This window comes from Ranitomeya variabilis, chromosome 5 (genome assembly GCF_051348905.1).
Source record: "Ranitomeya variabilis isolate aRanVar5 chromosome 5, aRanVar5.hap1, whole genome shotgun sequence".
NCBI lineage: Eukaryota > Metazoa > Chordata > Amphibia > Anura > Dendrobatidae > Ranitomeya > Ranitomeya variabilis.
The window spans coordinates 30,545,065-30,566,691 of record NC_135236.1 but is presented as its reverse complement, the minus strand read 5'-3'; the positions used below and the strand labels follow the sequence as shown (position 1 = coordinate 30,566,691).

At 46.0% G+C, this 21,627-nt stretch overlaps 1 protein-coding gene across 1 annotated transcript; it reads right to left on the bottom strand.

Annotated features, from left to right (window-relative positions):
- Positions 1–12,211: 12,211 nt before the first annotated feature.
- Positions 12,212–16,595, bottom strand: LOC143774231 (zona pellucida sperm-binding protein 3-like). The gene is made up of 8 exons (XM_077261611.1): positions 16,041–16,595; positions 14,876–14,994; positions 13,762–13,865; positions 13,509–13,686; positions 13,317–13,437; positions 13,056–13,147; positions 12,744–12,877; positions 12,212–12,474 (listed from the first exon to the last, which is right to left on the bottom strand). Exons 1-8 carry the CDS (start codon positions 16,458–16,460, stop codon positions 12,233–12,235), a joined length of 1,410 nt encoding a protein of 469 aa, XP_077117726.1. The 5' UTR covers positions 16,461–16,595; the 3' UTR covers positions 12,212–12,232.
- Positions 16,596–21,627: the final 5,032 nt, after the last annotated feature.

Genomic DNA, 21,627 nt, shown 5'->3' with positions numbered 1-21,627 from the left:
GTCCGGAATCCGGATAACCAGGCTGCGCAAGTCCGGCCGGTCCAATGGCACCTCCAGAGTTCTCTTAACAGGTGGAAATCTGCGCCTTCCTGCTAGCGCTATGTGTTGTGGTCCTTCCCTGCTGTGCTTACGGAAAGTCCCCACAACTGTTGTGTCCGTTTCTTAAGTTCCCTCACAACTCGATTAGATGATGTTCTGCCAATCCTCCGTCCCTCCCTGATGTTACGGTTGGAACGGCACCCGTATGACTGGTAGGCTCGGAGCTCTTCCGGGACCCTAGAGTCGCCCCTCTCCACAAGTTGCCCCCCAAGACTGCATAGGTGATTTAGGTGAGACAGCCCGCCTTAGACTGACTGTCCTGCCGTAGTTTAGAGTATTGCTTGAAGCTGAATGTTGTAATACTCCCTCGGCGTTCCGGCCGCCGGTTGTGCGCCTCAGTAGGATGTTGCCTCGGTCTTACAGCACGACTCCTACTGGTATTCTCCTTGTTGCTTTGATCTCGTTTCTCACTCAGCACAATCTATCTCGCTTCCAGTCCCTTCTTGGGTACCGCCGCTATACTGAGCAGGCACGGTCCCGTTACGTTCGCTCAAGTTGCCAAGCCTCTGTCAGGATCCCACCCCTGACAGGGACCCTACCGAATCTTCTCCTGCAACACCCTCTGCCACAAGGTGTTGCCTGGTTCCAACCCAGTCAGCTTTCTGTCTAACTTCCTGCCTGACCCCCAGTTTACCCTCAATGGTGGGGAGTGGCCTAGTGAATAGAACCCTTAGCTCCCCCTGGTGGCCCGGCTGTGAAATGTATTGGTGTCTGTGATACCTGGTCAGATGAACTCCTTCAGTGCCATCGGACGTACCATAGCTCCCCTTAGTGGCTTAGCCACAGTACTGCAACGACCAGGACTCTGGGGCGCTGCACATATACGACATGTATCTCTCTACAAGAGCCAAGATCATAATTTGCCTTGATCTTTTATGAGCACCTGTGTTACACCGACATCCCCTATGATGACCTTACGTGAGTCAGATTATGTAATGTCCTCAGCCTTTCAGGATTTTATGAAAATTCCAACTTATGCGATAACTCCTCTCCAGATGATCGCAGTTCGAGATTGCCGCCATATTTTTTATTTTGATTTTATGGTTAACCAGACATCAAACATGGCATGGCTGCTGTCAGTGACTTGCCCATTATCAATTTGTGGCCTATAGGCAGGGGTTACAGTTATGAGAAAATATGCTTCTTTTTCCCTAGTTCTGGCGCTGAAAATGTATGTCTCATCAGTATCGGATTTATACAAACTCTGATATTCCATATTTTCTTTTGGAGACATGGAGTCTAGGTTAGCTATTGTAAATATAACCCCTGAAGGAAACCACGGTGTCACTTAAAGGGAACCTGTCACCCCCAAAATGGAAGGTGAGCTAAGCCCACTGGCATCAGGGACTTATCTACAGCATTCTGGAATGCTGTAGATAAGCCCCCGATGTAACCTGAAAGATGAGAAAAAGAGGTTAGATTATACTCACCCAGGGGCGGTCCCGCTGCGGTGGGAGTCGCGGTCCGGTCCAGGGCCTCCCATCTTCTTACGATCACGTCCTCTTCTTGTCTTCATGCCGCAGCTCCGGCGCAGGCGTACTTTGCCTGCCCTGTTGAGGGCAGAGCAAAGTACTGCAGTGCGCAGGCATCGGGAAAGGTCAGAGAGGCCCAGGCGCGATACCCATCGGACCGGACCACAGCGGGGAGCGCCCCTGGGTGAGTATAATCTAACCTCTTTTTCTCATCTTTCAGGATACATTGGGGGCTTATCTACAGCATTACAGAATGCTGTAGATAAGCCCCTGATGCCGGTTGGCTTAGCTCACCTTCCATTTTGGGGGTGACAAGTTCCCTTTAAATTCAAAATACATTTTCTGGGAACATAGACCCTTCCACTTTGTTATTTAAGTGTAAACCTGTGTACCCTATTGTTGTCTAACTCTTTGAAAATAGTTCTCGGGTCTATTCTACATCTCAATTACCTGTCCAAACTAGAATTCTTGTCTACACACAAAAAGACATCCTTACGGTTTTTGTCCTAAAAGAAGTTCTTGCATGTTAATTAGGCTGGTTCACTATTTGGCCACATCCAATTTTCTCCATGTATTAGTCTATTGTCTAAGTCTAGGAGACTGTCAGCTCTTGTTTCCCTTACTGGAAATCTGTGTGATAAGAAAAAGGAGGGAGGGGGTGAGGGATATCAGAGATTGCTGCAGAACAGCCTCATAGCAAAATGCTGCCTCCCCTATGCCTCACTGTGGGGATGATGTATTTTTTGTGATGTGAAGTGCTGGCTTTGCACCTTTTGAAATTATGGCCAAAAACATCAACCTTGGACTCAATAAACGATAAAACGATCTACATGCTTTTCATAGATGTGGTATAGGCTTTGGCAGAACATAGCCAGGTTTGCATATTTTCCTTTTTTAATAAAAAGCTTTCATCTTCTCCCCCTGGCCCAAATGCTGAACATATGAAAAATACGGACGATTGTCACATGCAGTACACAACTAGTACTGGCCAAAAATTCCTGCAGTTCTATTAGTGTCGCTGTTGGCCTCTTGGCAGCCTCCCAGACCAAATGTCTGATATGGTTTTCAGCAATTTTTGAAGAATTTCGAGTTCTATGTAATTTCACCGTTTTGACAAATTTCAGCCACTTCTTGATGATGTCTTCAAAGCGATCCATGGTAGATCTAATGCTAACTTATATTTTGTGTATCCTCTCTTTGACTGATAACTTTCCACAACGAGATCCCTTTGCTGTGTTGTCAGCTGTTTATGGACCTTAGTTTTGTTGTAAAATGCAACAAAGAACATGTCATGAAAATGTTCTTAGTACAGCCAAAATGTATATGGGGTTAATGCGAATCCTTGTAAATGACGGCGACCGTGCGTTGACTGCTATTTAACATGAGTGTAAATGTGATTGGCTAATTCTGAACACAAACACATCCGCATTTATAAGAGGGTGCTCACACTAATGCAACCATATTTTAGTTTTATTTCCCTCCTCAAAATGTGTTCAGTTTGTTTCTATATTGATTTGTACAGATTATGGATGACATTAAAGATGGAGAAAGTTTTGAAATAATTTTTCTTGATGACAAAAACCTAGTATTTTAACAGGAGGTGTGTAGACTTTATATCCACTGACCAGAAGTAGGAGGTCTCTCGAGCTTCCACAGACACCAGGCCTCAGAGATGTCTACACCTCTACACACAGACAGTTATCACCAGCTCAGCTGTCTTTTTAACCCAGCTGCACCTGATGGATTCATTGATAGGAATGACCGGTTCCGCCCATCACTTACCAGTCATTCCTGAATCCTGGACCCATGCTGCTCCACTAACTAAAACCTCTCAGCACTGGTGGAGACATTTGCAGGTGTTATATCACTGAGGCCTGGTACCTCGGTGACACATCACTCCATCTTAGACTCGACGGCAGCAGACGCCATCTTGCTGCCTGTCTACAACATGAAAGAAAAAATTAAAGAAATAATAAAGCTATAATCACAGAAAGAAGAGGAAAAATAAAGAATAGGCAAAATTAAATAAATGGTTATCAGGGATTCCAGGGAAAGAATCAATAATGAAGGAGAGCCAATAATGGAGGACAGCCTAAACTTGGAGCAACACCTGGAGTGCTCACATATAACTAAGCCACTTGCCCTCAAGTGAGACCAGATAGAAAAACTTCTCGTGCATGGAAGAGGATAAGTCCTGCATGTGCATTAAATCAGTCACTTTACTAATAGCAACAGAAGTGGTCAGAACAGAGCGTGATGCAGCCCCCCTTCTGCTATAACCAGATATCACATAGGTGAACGCTCGTAGGAGGAGTCGCAGTAGTCACAGTAATGGTGGTGGAACAGGGTCATGCCCAAGTCCACTGAGTTAATGGTAACCTGCTGATTTAATATTTGCCTCCTTTCCCTAAATTTTGCTGCAGTTTATTTAGACCAAAACTCGGGTTATGCTGTGTCTCTGGATACCTGTAGGGCTGTTAATTCTGGTGAATGGCTTTATCTTTGGGGGCTCCCCAGGAGAGTCAATATTGGGCCCACGTTTATCCGGGATTCAGCTATTGTATGACTCCCCGGTAGCTTGTATATATCTAGAAGATTTTCTGTTGGTAGAGGTACCAGACAAGGTTACCTGCCTTCCTGTCTGTACTGGCAATTCCACCCTTAGTGGTTGCTATATGTCAAATTTCATCTGTTGTTGGTACCCAGATGGGAGGACAATCTGTTTACGCAGAAGACACTAGTATATCAAACCAACTTGGGTCCTTCCCTGACTGCTATTCAATATCGTGGAGAAATTTGGAATATTCTCTGGCTTGAGAGTTGATTGGGCTAAATTGGCCCTCTTTCCATGGTAGCTCAGAACTCCCCTTACTGGACAATCTCCCAAATGAGCTGGTCAGTTCATATATCTTGGGGTTCAGATCCCTATTCTAGAGCCGTATAGGCAATGACACACCCTTTGGTGGAGGCTGCTGGGAATAAACAAAAGGTGTGATCTTACCTCCCTGTATGCCTGTTAGGTAAAATATCTTTAAAATGATATAGGTTCCCAAAAGTTTCTATATTATATGCTTGTCCTATTTTCCTCCTCTTGAGGTTCTCCCATGTCTTGAAAAGATCTTACACTCATTGCACTGGCAGGGCAGCTCCCCTTGATTCAAGCTGGTGACCTTGCAGGCCCTGAAGGAGAACAGATGTCTAGCAGCTCCCCTTGTGCATAATTTTATGCAAAATGATGGCTAGACGTAGATATAACCCAACCTTGGCTTTATATGGAGCCTCCTTGGTAATGAGTTTTTATCGGTCGTCCATGACAGCACTACGGAGAGAGGGGATCCGCCCTTCAGGAACAGGAAACCTACAGATACATAAGGGCGGCACCTCTCCCACGCATCAGTTGGTTTCCTGTTCCTGGAGGACAGGATTCCCTGCAGATACGACTTCGTTTCTCCTATCAATACCCAGGCCGGCTGTCCGACCCAGGTAGCGAGGGGGTCTCCTACCTCGGGCAGTGCGGGTCCCTGGAAGCGCCACGGTGGGTCCGGGTAGGACTCCACGACAGTGAGCGGTGCAGTGTGGAGCGACGTCCGGAGGAGGTCCATCCCCAGTGGTCAGCAGGTGAGTATGTCCCCCCCCCGGGGTCCGCTCTCCCCCCTGGGCCTCGGTCTTCCCCACTCTGATCCCCGTCGGTGCGGTGCGGCGCGGCGTCCTGTGTGCTCCTTTCGATTCGGGACCGGAGCTGGGGGTCGGATGCCGGCCTCTGCCGCAGTCACCGCTGGGCTGCGGCCGCGGGAGCGGCGGTGGCGTAGCGGGGGGGCGGCTGAGTGGTCTGGCGGCACCGTTCCCCGGCTTCCGGGCACGTTTCTGAGCGTTCTGCCCGAAACCGGAAGTGACTCGCAGGGGGCGGGGCCAAAAACGGAAGTCAAACGCCGGCCGTTTTTTTTCTAAAAACGCCGCTGTCCTGCATGCGGCGGGGGCGGGGGGGGGAGCGTTTGGGTGCAGGGAGGGGTGGAGCAGTCACCTGCAAGTCGGGGGGGTGGATTTGGCCACACACCTGCACTGATTCCGGATCCGGGGGAAGGGCTATTTATAGCCAAACAGAATGCTGCAGCACTGCTTGTGAGCCCATCTGCAGCTATGGATGAGCCGGAAGCTGCCGTCGGTCTGCTGGAGCAGGAGCAGGACGGATCCCATGCGAACCCCCAGCTGAAGACCCGCGGACGCAGTAACCAGACCAGTCGCAGATCTAAACAGAAGGATCTGGACCGACCCCCCAGTAATCCGGTACCTACCGCTACTGCCTGGGTAAGAGATCTTCGTGAATGTACCCTGATGCAGTCTTTTCCTATGTTTATTTCCGTAGGGGAAAAAAAGCGCTGGTAAAACAAAAAACAAGGAGTGCGCGCTATGCGCTTGCCCTTTGCCAGACGCCTACCCTAAGAGACTTTGTCAGTCGTGTTTACGGCAGACGGTAGGAAATAAATTGATGGGAACACTGATAGCGGTAGCGCCAGATAAATTACATAGCCTTTTTCTCCGCTCCCATAGGTGGCGGAAGAGTCTCCTGATTTCACGTCAAACCTTAGGGAGATTATCAGGAAGGAGGTGAAAGATTCCCTGAAATCCCTGTCCCGGGAGCCTTCCAAAAGAAGAAGGGAGCCTAGCGCCTCAGATTCGGATTCGTCCGCTGGCCCTAGTAGGGAGAATGAGTCAGACGCCTCTGTCTCCTCAGCGTCCTCTTTGGAAGAGGAGTCTAACCGGTTCTGTTTCCCATTGGACCAAATGGACAAACTAATTAAATCAGTTAGATCCACCATGGGGGTGGCTGATGAAAGGCCAGAACTCTCAGCACAGGACCTAATGTTTGGCGGTCTAGACCCTAAAAAACGTAGGTCTTTTCCGCTCAATGACAAGGTCCAGAACCTCATCAAAAGGGAATGGAAAAAAACAGAGAAGAAAGGCTCTTTTCCACCTGCCTTTAAACGCAGATATCCCTTTGAGGACCCCATGGTGAATACATGGGATAAGGCGCCGAAATTGGACGCAGCGGTGTCTAAGGCGTCTAAAAAATCATCTATCCCCTTCGACGACATGGCTTCCCTAAAGGATCCTCTCGATAAGAAGGCTGACTCATTCCTTAAAGGGACATGGGAGATGTCGGCGGGTGCCCTGAGACCTGCTGTAGCCGCGACATGTGCAGCCAGATCGATGATGGTCTGGCTGGATCAGCTAGGGTCTAAGTTGGAAGGCGGTGTTTCCAGAGATTCTATGTTGAAATTCCTGCCAACAATTCAGAATGCCGCTGCCTTTCTCGCGGACGCGTCTGCGGATTCGGCAAGAATGGCGGCTAGGGCGGCCGGACTATCAAACGCAGCACGCAGGGCCCTATGGCTGAAATGTTGGCCGGGTGACCTTCAATCCAGATCCCGTCTGTGCTCTATCCCATGCGAAGGGGAATACCTGTTTGGTCCAGTCCTAGACGAACTGCTGGAGAAAGCTGGAGACGAGAAGAAAAAGTTTCCCAATCTACCAACTACCTCTTACAGGTGTCCCTTCGCAGGGAAGAGATTCTTTCGGAGGAGACCAGCCAGAGACCAGAGCAGATGGGATGAGAAAAAGAAGAAAGGTACTGGATTTATGTTTGGAGGTGGAGGACGTCAGGAGCCATCCCGTGAGGTCAAAAAACCACCCCAATGACTAGTCGCCCCGGTGGGAGGTAGACTATCTGCCTTCTACCCGGCCTGGTCCAAAATCTCCAGTAGTGATTGGATTTTGGGGTTAATAGCTACGGGTCTGCGGCTAGAGTTCTCTTCCATCCCTCAGAACTTCTTCAGAGTTACCCCACTCAGGTCCTCTCCAGCAGAACAGGCGGCCCTGGAAGCAGAAGTTCACGACCTGCTCAATAAGAATGTCCTGTCAGAGGTTCCGGAAGGAGAACAGGGTAGAGGATTCTACTCTCCTCTATTCCTAATAAGTAAACCTGATGGCTCCTTCAGAACAATTATTAACCTTAGGGCTCTTAATAATTTCCTGACCGTCCAATCATTTAAGATGGAAACTATTAACACCGCAATAAAGCTACTGTTTAAAAACTGCTTTATGGTAGTATTGGATTTGAAGGACGCCTATTACCATATCCCTATTTATGCAGGTCACCAACGATACCTGAGGGTGGCGGTAAGGTTGGATGGGGTAATCAGACACTTCCAGTATAGGGCCCTCCCCTTTGGTATATCGGTCGCCCCTCGAGTGTTTACCAAAGTTATGGCGGAAGTTATGGCACACCTGCATGAGTCCAATATTCTAATAATCCCCTACCTGGACGATCTCCTTATCGTAGGTAAAACGGCGGATCACTGTCTGGAACAGTTACATAAAGTGATGTCTGCTCTGGAGCGTCTGGGGTGGATGCTAAATGTTAAAAAATCACGCTTACAGCCCATGACGGTGCAGCGATTTTTAGGCCTGACCCTGGATTCCCAGGTTCAGGAATGCCGTTTGCCTCTTGAGAAAATTGATCGCCTGCACCTTCAGGTGCTGAATGCCTCTAAAAACCCCACCATGTCCCTTAGAAGAGCCATGTCTCTGTTGGGCTCTCTCTCGTCCTGTATTCCAGCGGTCCGATGGGCCCAGTATCATACGAGGATACTTCAGGGCGAGGTGCTGTTACAACAAAAAAGGTTGGGGGGATGTCTGGAGAGCCTGATGACCCTATCCCAAGACGCTATTATGTCCCTCGGATGGTGGCTAGACCAAGAGAACCTGTCTACAGGGGTCCCCTGGGAATATAATGTAACTCGTATAGTCACCTCGGACGCTAGCCCTTCTGGGTGGGGGGCTCACATGGGGGATACGTTGGTCCAGGGGCTTTGGGATCGGGTTCAGATAGAAATGTCTTCCAACCTAAAGGAGTTAACGGCTGTGGAACAGGCAGTTAAATCACTCCTTGTCTATCTACAGGGCCACCACGTGCGGGTATTCTCGGACAATCGGGTCGCCGTGGCGTACATAAATCACCAAGGCGGAACTCGTTCCAAATCCCTAATGTGCGTAGCAGATCGTCTATGCCATCTAGCAGAGCAACATCTTCTCTCATTGACGGCTCTTCACATAAGAGGGGCAGAAAACACTACGGCGGATTTCTTAAGCCGCAACACATTGAGGCAGGGAGAGTGGTCCCTGAACGACTCCATCTTCAACCTCATCTTGGAAAGATGGGGTCAACCAGAGGTAGACCTGTTTGCCACAAAAGAAAACAGGAAAGTGGCACAATTCTGCTCTCTCAACCCCAGAGAAAATCCTCTGTCAGTAGACTCCCTCCTCATAGACTGGAACTTCAGGCTAGCCTACGCCTTTCCTCCCCTGTCTCTACTTCCTCTGGTGGTGAGGAAAATCAGGAAGGACAAAGCCACAGTAATAATAATTGCCCCCTTCTGGCCCAGAAGGACGTGGTTTCCATGCCTGAGGGCTATGTCGATATCCGACCCATGGGTCTTGCCAGACATCCCGGATCTCCTATCCCAGGGCCCAGTCTACCATCCTCGGGCGGTTGGCCTTCATCTGACGGCGTGGATTTTGAGCGGGCGCTGTTAAAGGATAGGGGGTTCTCTCCGGACCTCATTAACACTCTGCTGAAGAGCAGAAAAATAATTACCACAAAGATTTATGTTAGGATCTGGAAGAAGTTCCTTCAAAACTCGGGGGTAATAGCTGGTCAGTCAATACCAATAGACCAGATTTTAGAATTCTTACAGAAGGGGTTGGATATGGGGTTATCCCCAAATACACTTAAAGTGCAGGTATCAGCCTTAGGGGCCCTCTTTGGCTGCAACATTGCTGAGAATCACTGGGTCAGCAGATTCATCAGAGCGACAAAACGGTCTAGGCCAGTGGTGAAGAATAGGGTCATGCCATGGGACCTGAACCTAGTCCTCTCGGCCATGACAGAGGCCCCATTTGAGCCAATTGCATCAGCCTCTATTAAAAATGTATCCCTTAAAGTAGCCTTCCTGGTGGCCCTAACATCGGCGCGTAGGATAGGCGACATCCAAGCATTATCCAGGGTTCCCCCTTACATGCAGCTTAGGGATGATAGAGTGATACTATCCCCTGATCCAGCATATCTTCCTAAAGTAGTGTCCAGGTTCCACAGAACACAGGAAATAGTTCTTCCATCTTTCCTCCCCAATCCTACTAACGATAAGGAAAGGAAGCTACACACTTTAGATGTGAAAAGATGTATCCTGGAATATCTGGCAGTAACTGATCCCTGGAAGATAGATAACGCCCTATTCGTGTCCTATCAGGGTAGTAGGAAGGGTCACAGGGCATCAAAATCTACTTTAGCTAGATGGATCAGGGAGGCTATCTCGCTGGCATACATCTCAAAGGGCAAGCCGGCGCCTGAAGGTCTGAAAGCGCATTCCACTAGAGCTATGGCGGCTTCGTGGGCGGAAAGATTGGAGGTGTCGATCGACCAAATTTGTAAGGCTGCTACTTGGTCTTGCCCACACACATTCTATAACCATTATAGATTGAACTTGGGTGCCTCTTCTGACCTCTCTTTTGGTGTAAGGGTGCTGCAAGCTGTAGTCCCTCCCTAGTTAGTTACTCTCTGTAATTCTCTCCCTAGTGCTGTCATGGACGACCGATAAAGTCTTAGTTACTCACCGGTTAACGGTGTTTTTCGGAGTCCATGACAGCACCTGTACATACCCTGCCGTCTTCTTAAGTTCTGGGTGTACACCTCTTCCTTTATTTATATAATTCACGGGTAGTGAATAGTTAGATATTGTATCATTGTTTATTATGTATGCTATTAACCTTGGTGGTCCTCTTGTGCTCTGTAAACCAACTGATGCGTGGGAGAGGTGCCGCCCTTATGTATCTGTAGGTTTCCTGTTCCTGAAGGGCGGATCCCCTCTCTCCGTAGTGCTGTCATGGACTCCGAAAAACACTGTTAACCGGTGAGTAACTAAGACTATCTAGTTACTTTTAAAGATATTAAAACCTGTGTCACTGTAAAGTTGACTCTGGCATATGGGGGGGGGGGGTGTTTGTTAGAACCATGGTTACTCAGATAACATTGATATCGCTCCCTCATACTCCCTTGTGGCACAATAGCCATCTACCCCAACTATTAAATTACCCTTCAAGCATGTTCTGGGCAAGAGTAGGCCTGACGTTTTGGGGTAGCCATTTGTGAACTCATCCACTGTCCCAATGATTGACACTGACATGCCTTATTATACTTCCCAACCCCCCCCCCATATCTTCAAGTCAGACTCACTTTTACTGCATAGTTTGGCTACCATCATATACAGTTCGCTTGCACTAAATTAGAAGAGTGGTTGAGGGTAACATACCTGGCTAAACCTTGTGTTATTATAGAATTTAGTTATCTACATATTTCCTTAACTTTGGTATTTCCAAAGGCTTTAAGTGGAGGGAGGATATAAGGTTGAGAAGAAGTGGATGCCTTCTTTCAGTCTTTGGTGGTGACCTCAGAAGGTTATTATACAACAGAGTCCCGTAAAAAGGGACTTCTATACATAACATCTGGTCCTGTCCTAAGCCCTTACCATTCTGGCTGGAGACATTCCTCTTCATGCATACCCATTTTGAGTTCCTGAGGGTTCTCTCACCACAAGTGTGTCACCTAGGAGTCCTTAATGCTTTGTTCCAGAATTCATAGGCGATTCTTCTGCACAAGGAGAGCGATCAAAAATGGAAAGCGAGAGAGCCCTTCTGTTATTAGCTTAATCTAGCTAAAATGAAGTACTTTGTTCAAACTAATCTAATTTCTGGCTTGTGTCTGAGGCTACAACTTCTGAAGAGGCATCCTCCGAAATAATTAGCTTTTGAGGTGGTTGCAGTTAGTAGCTTACTGCATTTCCAAGTGCCTTTGTTGGTTCTGAAGTTTCTTCACTTGGGGCCATTGGTTGTTGCCATCTGTTGGCCAAAGATAACAAACTTGAGACTACTGAGGTCTCCAGAAAGTGTTCTATGCCTGATTGAGAGACCTGAGTAGTCTCAAAAGCTCTCTCAGCTACTGGAGACAACTCCGTACTTTTGGATCCCTCACTGACAATTACCTTGACAAAGGCCGAGTGGCCCAAATGCTAGAAATCATTTGTTTTTTTATTTGGATGTTAACTCTACTGCATGATTTTCAAAGTTGAGTGCCAAAGTATTCTCTTTATTCTAGACTCAAAATCTTACAATTTGTTAAGGCAGCCACTGATGACTCAATTTCATGGTAAAATAATAGAAATGTATCTTCCTTTAGTCCTGAACTACTTTGTTATCCTCCTCTGCATTCTCAAGATGTATGATATTTTTTGTCTATATATTACAAGGAGCTTGGGTTCCCATTACCATGCTGCCAAGACAGAACTGATTTTGTAGGATAATCTAGGTTACTTCACCCCCCAACCCCTTGTGTAAGAATCATATTTTTCTAAAGTCATCAGTAATACTTCACCATGGGGGACATCATATTAGTATTAGCATTCTGTCACCAGCTTTATGCCAACCAGTAAATCAGTGGCCATTTAATGATGCTTGCAGGATATCGCAATTGCATCAAGATCTAAAGACTCTTGCCTAGTCCCTAACCCAATCACTAGGAGACAAAAGAATTACTCATATTGTGTTTATTTCTAAACAGATTGTTTGTGGGAAAATCTTTTCAGAACACATTTTCCAGCCACAGAAAGAGCAACAGCAACAACTACTGAAGTGACAGATCCGATGGCCACCAGCACCCACAGCTGTAGAGGTTCACGTTCTGCTGTCATCCTGGAAGCTTGGAGGGTTCCTGCTCCGGTAACCTGGTTAGACTTGGATCCAGTCACTAGTATGGGACCCAGGGTGGCCGTGCCATGTTTCTCTACATGAGAACCTGTCAGGAAGATGTAAACAAATATTGCAAGTAATCCCAACAGCTTGTGCCCTTGTGCCCATTAAGGCACCCTGCACATTATGGCTCAGAGTTGGTGAACTACAGGTCTAGCCTATGTAGTATTTTGGGTCTGGTAGACTACATATCTAGAGTCACTTGGGCAAAAGGTATATTATCCAAAAAGCTTCGCCCCCCCCCCCCCATGTATATCTACATCAGTAGTCACAGAACTGAGGATGCTATGGCCATCTGCAAGAAATCTGACTTACCAACATCCCTCTTCCCAAATCCCCTCTGCCTTCCTGAGGATGATCCCCATTGTGTTCTCTGGCCGGCAGCAGTAGCGCAGTTCCTGGTGGTGCAGCACTGGCAGATCCCACTAGATCCTTCCACAGATGTCCAGCTGAAAAGTAAGATATTGTGAGATTAGCTTGCAGATCTATGAAAGGGATAGATTATGGACAGCTTTGTAGGTCAATGTTAGTAGTTTAAGTTGAATTTGTTAGGGAATTCCAACGACTCAGTCAATAATTAGCCATTGAATTATGGTCACCAGCCAGATGTATTGTGGTGGGTCTTACCTGCTAGATGCCTTGTTGTAGGAGCAGGCCTTATTCATGGGATCAGGGGTCTGGTTGATGTCAGCAGCTCTCAGGGTACATGTGATGTAGATCTAGGAGAACAAAATACCAGAAGTTGTCAATTTCATTTTATCAACAGGATATTTTTTGTTAAATATAAGCTCTGTAACATGTTACTTTGAGTAAGGAATAACTGCACTTTTTGGCAGCCTTCGTGCAAGTTGAATGTATGACCTGGATGAATTAAGTAGGTGTCCTCACCGTAGAGGCAGCGCTGTCAGTGAATCTGAAGGCATCAACCATGAAGCGGAGCTTGTTGGCTTGAGGTCTTGGTGAAACAAAGACAGACGAAGAATCTTCTTCCATACTGTCCATCATGCATCTGTAGAATATATCAGTTGTAGATATTGGGCTTCTTGGTGTCTTGTACAATATTGATTTTTTATAACTCACCCATTGTTGGAGATTATGTCATAACTGGGTCTAGAGTCCATATCCGGAGTAATGGTGGCCACACAACGGTCAACAAACAAGAGCATTGGAACATGGTTCTGGATATCCAGAGAGGCTTCTATGTACAATTTCTCACCAAGCTGAAAGACCAGTACTGAACTGGGGGAACTGAAGTCCGCTGAAGAGGGAAAAACACCCCTTGTTAAACTGATCACAAGACATGGCTCCATTACTGTAAGAGTTGTAAGCTTACCAGTCATAAGCTGCAAGGAGAATGCCAGCCTCTCCTCCGAGGTCACTGTCGTGCTGAATGGAGTCCATGTTGGCTTGATGGCATTGCTGCTCACATTACCATGCCTAGACAAGATAGAGTTATAAGGACTAGAAAAGTGACAACTGACATCCAATCACACACGTTAGTGTCAATGGACATTGACCTGGACAACAGTTACTTGTTAGAAGTACAACAAAGATGAGGCTACATGTCCCCAGATCGGTCACAAGATGGCCAACACATGCTACAGTGAATGAGGTGCTACTACCCCAACTCAAGCCTAGTTTTGGGCTTTGACAGTGATGCATAGGCTGGTCTCACAGCAGAAGAAATTTGAGCATGTTAAAAACATTAACTTCTCCATGTACAGTGCCTTGCTAAAGTATTCAGCCCCCCTGGAACTTTTCAACTTTTTTGCCCCACATATGTTTCAAATATAAAGATAGCAAATGTTGTTGGTTCTTCAAAAATGTACAAGTGGAACAATTGTGAAGTTGAACAAAATTTAAATTTTTGTGCAAGTTCAAAAACTGAAAAGTGGGGCGTGCAATATTGTTCGACCCCTTTGACTTAATACTTTGTTGCACCACCTTTTGCTGCGATTACAGCTGAAAATCGCCATGATGATATGTGGGAAAAGGTTGAAAAGTTTCAGGGGGCTGAATACTTCGCAAGGCACTGTACATAGAGTTTAAGATGAAGTTCAATCAGATAGTCAGAGAACAGTCATCATAGCATTGATCATGGTCAGCTTTAGTCATCACCTCCCTACACTGCATTTCTTTCAATGCAAAAACTGTGATGCCTGGAATTGCAGTCAGTCATCGGGACTCATTGTTGCTACAGGAGTCAATAATCTAATTTACTTTAGGAGGCTATACAACCAGAAAACCAATATAACAATGAACAAAGTGAATCAATCATTAAATCACAACATGGTGGTTAAAGCTCCATGGAAATTAGGAGCACTAACAGTGTTGCCAATGTCAGCTTTTGAAGAATCTCATGGCCTAATTCCTATGTGGGCCCTTTCCAAGGAATATTGACGAATCTTAGCTCCTCATATGTATCCTGCATTTATCTAGAGTCTTACCTTGGGTAGAAGCACTGGACAGGAACCACAGCAGAGTTGGACCTGATGATGGGAACATTCCTGGAAGAGGTGGGGGTGTAGCGTAGGTTGGAGTTGTAGACCAGCCAGTCTGGAGTCATCTAGAAGATCATCAATAGGTTAGTCATTTTGCTCACACTTTATCCAGATGTAACAAAACTGGTTATTTAGCTCAAGAACACCAGCCCCATGAGCTTTCCAACAGGCCTGGAGAAATATACTGCTGTAGAATCATTTTAAAGACCCCAAGGATCTCTAGTTTCAGCACTTTATGGAAGAGGTTGGGGAGGGAAATGGGACAACTATCCATGTTCAAAACATTAGTGGTGGCCATGTTAACAGGCAAGAGCAACAGCCTTGCTGTTCATGGTTTGTTTCAAGCACCATTAGGGCATGTTCACACTTTACAGATTTTGCTGCGGATTTTTCTGCAGCGGATTTGGAAAAACCGCATTGAAAATCCGCTGCGGTTTTCACTGCAGATTTTCCTGCGGGTTTCCAACAGCACTTTCCTATTGGTGCATGTTGAAAACTGCTGCAGAATCTGCAGAAAGAAGTGACATGCTCCTTTTTTTCCGCAGCAATTCCGCGCGGTTTTTAAAGGGATTTTCCACAAAGTGGGCACAGCGGTTTTTGTTTTCCATAGGGTAACATTGTACTGTACCCTGCATGGAAAACTGCTGCGGATCCGCAGCGTCAAATCCGCAGCAAAAACCGCAAAGTGTGAACATAGCCTTACCTGTTCCCATATCTCCACCATCAGTGGACAGAGCCAGGATTAAGTTCCTAAAGGTAAGCTTTCTAGTACTGTGGGTTGCAGTGCCCTAGTTTTAAAAGTAGGTTTTTTTGGGAAATAATTCTGAAGTTTATACTTCCACTTTTCTCCAGTGGATTGGGGACACCTAGTACATAACCCACAAGCATAGGAAGAGCAAGTGCAGGCCTTAACCATAATTAGCTTCAATCATTCTCCTTCACACATAAAAAAAATTTAAAAAAAAAAATCTATCCTCTAAGCTTTTCCCCATAACTACATCAGCCTTGGTAGGAATACAGCTGGTCATAGAAAATACAATTTGGTGCTGATGTCTAGTAAAACAATGTAAAAGCTAAAAATCACTAGTAGAATGTCATATTGAGCACTCACCTGTAAGAGGTTACCACATTCTTGAAGACCATTATCAAACACCACTGTAGTATCTGTAGTCTGCTGTCCCGGCCTGCAGGAGCCCAGGGTCAGGTCTGAGGGCTTCACCAGCTTACCATTCCCATAGAAGTCTCTGTTCACCATCACCACCATCCTGTCCTCACCACACTGCACACTGACAGAGGATGGAGCTTGAGTGAGGTCTCGGAGATGTTGGTCTCTGCCATTATACCTGCTGTCCCATCTGGGAGACCCCACTCCAGATATAGACTGTCCAAGTCCTCTAGAAGATCCCCTCCCAGGCTGATAATTCCTCCACCAAGCATCTGACTGACGCTGGTGTCTGACCAAGGAGCTACCAAAGCCTGGTCCATAGAGGAAAACCACTAGTAGACAACTCCACCTGACCCACAGCTCCATCCTGACTGCAACACAAGACACACAAGGAGATGATTGAGGGAGCAGAGCTTTATACCCTCCTCATCACACCACCATTATTCCACCTTATTACCCTCAGCTGACCAGCTTCTTCTCCACACCTGGAGAGGACACAGCGATGAGGTGGAGTCACACTGGGATTATGTGTGCACGTTGCGGATTGGGGTGCAAAATTTTCTGCACAAAATCCACATCTCCTGGCAGAAACCGCAGGTGCAGATTTGACGCGTTTTTTATGTGGATTTTGTGCCGATTTAATGCGTTTTTTTTTACCACTGCGGATTTCTATCATGGAATGGTTCAGAAATGCTGCAGATCTGCACAAAAGAAGTGACATGCTACTTCTTTTGATCCTCAGCGTTCTTCATGTGGAATTTTCCGCACCATTAGCACAGCATTTTTTTTTCTATTGATTTACAATGTACTGTGAATCACTTTGCGGATCTGCAGCGTTTCTGTGCAGAAAAAAATGCTGCGGATCCGCACTAAATCCGCATCGTGTGCACACAGCCTTACTCACATCTCTTTGGGTATGTGCACACACTGCGGATTTTGCTGCGGATCTGCAGCAGTTTTCCATGAGTTTACAGTACCATGTACCATGGAAAACATAATCCGCAGTGCACATGCTGCGGAAAAAAACGCACGGAAATGCAGCGGTTTATATTCCACAGCAGGTCAATTCTTTGTGCGGATTCCACTGCTGTTTACACCTGCTCCATAATAGGAATCCGCACAAAATCCGTGGTAAATCCGCGGTAATTCCGCAGTAAGGCTGCTGTCACACTATCAGTATCTGGTCAGTATTTTACATCAGTATTTGTAAGCCAAAACCAGGAGTGGGTGATAAATACAGAAGTGGAGCATATGTTTCTGTTATACTTTTCCTCTAAGGCTACGTTCACACGATCCGTTTTTCACTGCGGATTTTTCCGGTCCTTTTTCGGGGAAATCCGCAGTGGAAAACGGCGGTGCTTCTCTCGGCGGATTTGTGTCCTTTTTCTTCTGCGGATTCCACTGCGGGTTTCCAACTGCAGTTTCCTATTGGTGCTGTTGGAAACCCGCAGCGGAATCCGCTGAAATAATTGACATGGTACTTCTTTTTTCCGTTGGCAAATCCACGCGGATTTCCCAGCGAAAAAAAGGATCGTCGGCACAGCGGGTTTTGTTTTCCATAGGGTAACATTGTACTGTACCCTGCATGGAAAACGGCTGCGGATCCGTAGCTGCAATTCCGCTACGGATCCGCAGCAAAAAACGGATCGTGTGAACGTAGCCTAAGGGTCCCTTTCCACTTGCGAGGAAAACGGACGCGTGCAATCCGATAAAAAATCGGATTGCACTCGGACCAATGTTAGTTAATAGGTGTCTTTTGATTTGCGATTTTTTTCTCAGCCGAAATCGGACTGAGAAAAATCTGGATCGGCTGAGAAAAAAATCGCAGCATGCTGCGTATTGCTGCGATTCTCGGACGAGACTCGCCAATGCAAGTCAATGGGTGCGAGAAAAAAATCGCACAGCACTCGCACCATGCGAGTTCTGTCCGATTTTTACGCACCGGTGTCCTTTGAAAAGCCGGTAATTCAGCGCGGTGTACAGTAAAATCACACTGACAGGTTAGAATAGACTAGATATATACACATAGAATGTGTCTATATACATATATATATGTCAGTGAGACACCTATATATGTATATTTATATTTAATGCAGCGCTAGATAGCATTAAAGCCGCTAATTCAATTGCCGGCTTTTCATTTCTCCTGCACAAACCCGACAGGATATGAGACATGATTACATACAGTAAACCATCTCATATCCCCTTTTTTTTGCATATTCCACATTACTAATGTTAGTAGTGTGTATGTGCAAAATTTCAGCGCTGTAGCTGCTGAAATAAAGGGTTAAATGGCGGAAAAAATTGGCGTGGGCTCCCGCGCAATTTTCTCCGCCAGAGCGGTAAAGCCAGTGACTGAGGGCAGATATTAATAGCCAGGAGAGGGTCCATGGTTATTGGCCCCCCCTGGCTACAAACATCTGCCCCCAGCCACCCCAGAAAAGGCACATCTGGAAGATGCGCCTATTCTGGCACTTGGCCACTCTCTTCCCACTCCCTGTAGCGGTGGGATATGGGGTAATGAAGGGTTAATGCCACCTTGCTATTGTAAGGTGACATTAAGCCAGATTAATAATGGAGAGGCGTTAATTATGACACCTATCCATTATTAATCCAATTGTAGGAAAGGGTTAAAAAACACACACACACACATGATTACAAAGTAGTTTAATGAAATAAAGACAGCGGTTGTTGTAATAATTTATTGCTCTCTCAATCCATCAGGAACACCCTCGCTTGGCAACATAATAAACGCACAAGATACATACCCTCAGATGTCAGATCACGTCCCACGATGTAATCCATCTGAAGGGGTTAACTAATATTACAGGCAGGAGCCCTGCTAAATGCAGCTGTGTGCTCCGTGCCTGTAATTCCCCAGCGAATGAATGAAATGTAGGTCATTGACCTACATTTCCTTCAGTCGCGGTGATGCGCCCCCTGGTGGATGTCCTCATATGACCTGGAGCGTGGGAAAAAGTTCCCAGGCTGCAGTTTATGAGAACATCCACCAGAGGGCGCCTCACCGCGACTCAATGTAAGTACAGATCCTGCTTTCCTTTCAGCACCCGGGGATTACAGGCACCAGTGAGTGGTTTATCGCAGCTCGTGCCTGTAATATTAGTTAACCCCTTCAGATGGATTACCTCGTGGGACATGATCGGACATCAGAAGGTATGTATCTTGTGCGTTTATTATTTTTCCAAGCGAGGGTGTTCCGGATGGATTGAGAGAACAATAAATTATTACAACAACCGCTGTGTTTATTTCATTAAAATACTTTTAAATCATGTGTGTGTGTTTTTTAACCCTTTCCTACAATTGGATTAATAATGGATAGGTGTCATAATTGACGCCTCTCCATTATTAATCTGGCTTAATGTCACCTTACAATAGCAAGGTGGCATTAACCCTTCATTACCCCATATCCCACCGCTACAGGGAGTGGGAAGAGAGTGGCCAAGTGCCAGAATAGGCGCATCTTCCAGATGTGCCTTTTCTGGGGTGGCTGGGGGCAGATGTTTTTAGCCATGGGGGGGCCAATAACCATGGACCCTCTCCTGGCTATTAATATCTGCCCTCAGTCACTGGCTTTACCACTCTGGCGGAGAAAATTGCGCGGGAGCCCACGCCAATTTTTTCCGCCATTTAACCCTTTATTTCAGCAGCTACAGCGCTGAAATTTTGCACATACACACTACTAACATTAGTAATGTGGAATATGCAAAAAAAAAGGGGATATGAGATGGTTTACTGTATGTAATCATGTCTCATATCCTGTCGGGTTTGTGCAGGAGAAATGAGAAGCCGGCAATTGAATTAGCGGCTTTAATGCTATCTAGTGCTGCATTAAATATAAATATACATATATAGATGTCTCACTGACATATATATATGTATATAGACACATTCTATGTGTATATATCTAGTCTATTCTAACCTGTCAGTGTGATTTTACTGTACACCGCGCTGAATTACCGGCTTTTCAAAGGACACCGGTGCGTAAAAATCGGACAGAACTCGCATGGTGCGAGTGCTGTGCGATTTTTTTCTCGCACCCATTGACTTGCATTGGCGAGTCTCGTCCGAGAATCGCAGCAATACGCAGCATGCTGCGATTTTTTTCTCAGCCGATCCAGATTTTTCTCAGTCCGATTTCGGCTGAGAAAAAAATCGCAAATCAAAAGACACCTATTAACTAACATTGGTCCGAGTGCAATCCGATTTTTTATCGGATTGCACGCGTCCGTTTTCCTCGCAAGTGGAAAGGGACCCTAAGGGTATGTGTCCACGTTCAGGTTTGCTTCAGGCTTTGGTCAGGATTTTATGCAAGTAAAATCCTGACCAAAACTGCACCTGAGGTCACTGGCAGGTCACCTGCGGTGTTCCTGTGTGTTTTGCTCATTGTAGCAACATGCTGCGTTTTGAAAAAACGCACCGCGCGTGCGTTTTCGCGGCAAAAACGCATGCGTTTTTTAACGCATAGTGGAGTTGGGATTTCATGAAATCCCCTCCACTATGCTGTAACATCTGGACGCTGCGTTTTTGATGCTGCGGAAAAACGCAGCATCAAAAACGCAGCGTTTCCTGAACGTGGAAACATACCCTAAGGGTGCCTTTCCACTTGCGAGAGAAAAAACGGTCCGTAATCTGGACCGAAAATACAGATGTAATGTATGCGATTGTCATGCGATTGTCATGCGAGTGCAATGCGATTTTTAATCGCATCATCCGTTTTTTGTAATCGCATCATCCGTATGACATCCGTATTACAGTCCGATTTTTACGCACCGGTGTCCTTTGAAAAGCCGGCAATTCAGTGCTGTGTACAGTAAAATCACACTGACAGGTTAGAATAGAATAGATATATACACATAGAATGCGTATATATACATATATATATATGTCAGTGAGACACCTATATATGTATATTTATATTTAATGCAGCGCTAGATAGCATAAAAGCCGCTAATTCAATTGCCGGCTTTTCATTTCTCTTGCCTAAACCCGACAGGATATGAGACATGGTTTACATACAGTAAACCATCTCAGGCCGGCGTCACACTCAGCATAAGACAATACGGTCCGTTTTTTACGGCTGTAATACGGCCGTAATACGGAGAAATGTTCCCAAAATAGTGATCTGTATGTCCTCCGTAGGCAGGGTGTGTCAGCGTATTTTGCGCATGGCATCGTCCGTATGTAATCCGTATGGCATGCGTACGGCGATATTTTCTCGCAGGCTTGCAAAACCGACATCTAATGGATTTATGTGCTCAAATGTTCGGTAAAACATATACACAGTATGTATATATATATATATATATATATATATATATCATTGAGACACATATATATATATATATTCTGTATTTATATTTAATTCAGCGCGATATCTGTGAACAGCCGGTAATTCAATTGCCGGCTTTTCATTTCTCCTTCCCAAACCCGACATGATATGAGACATGATTACATACAGTAAACCATCTCATATCCCCTTTTTTTTTGCATATTCCACACTACTAATGTTAGT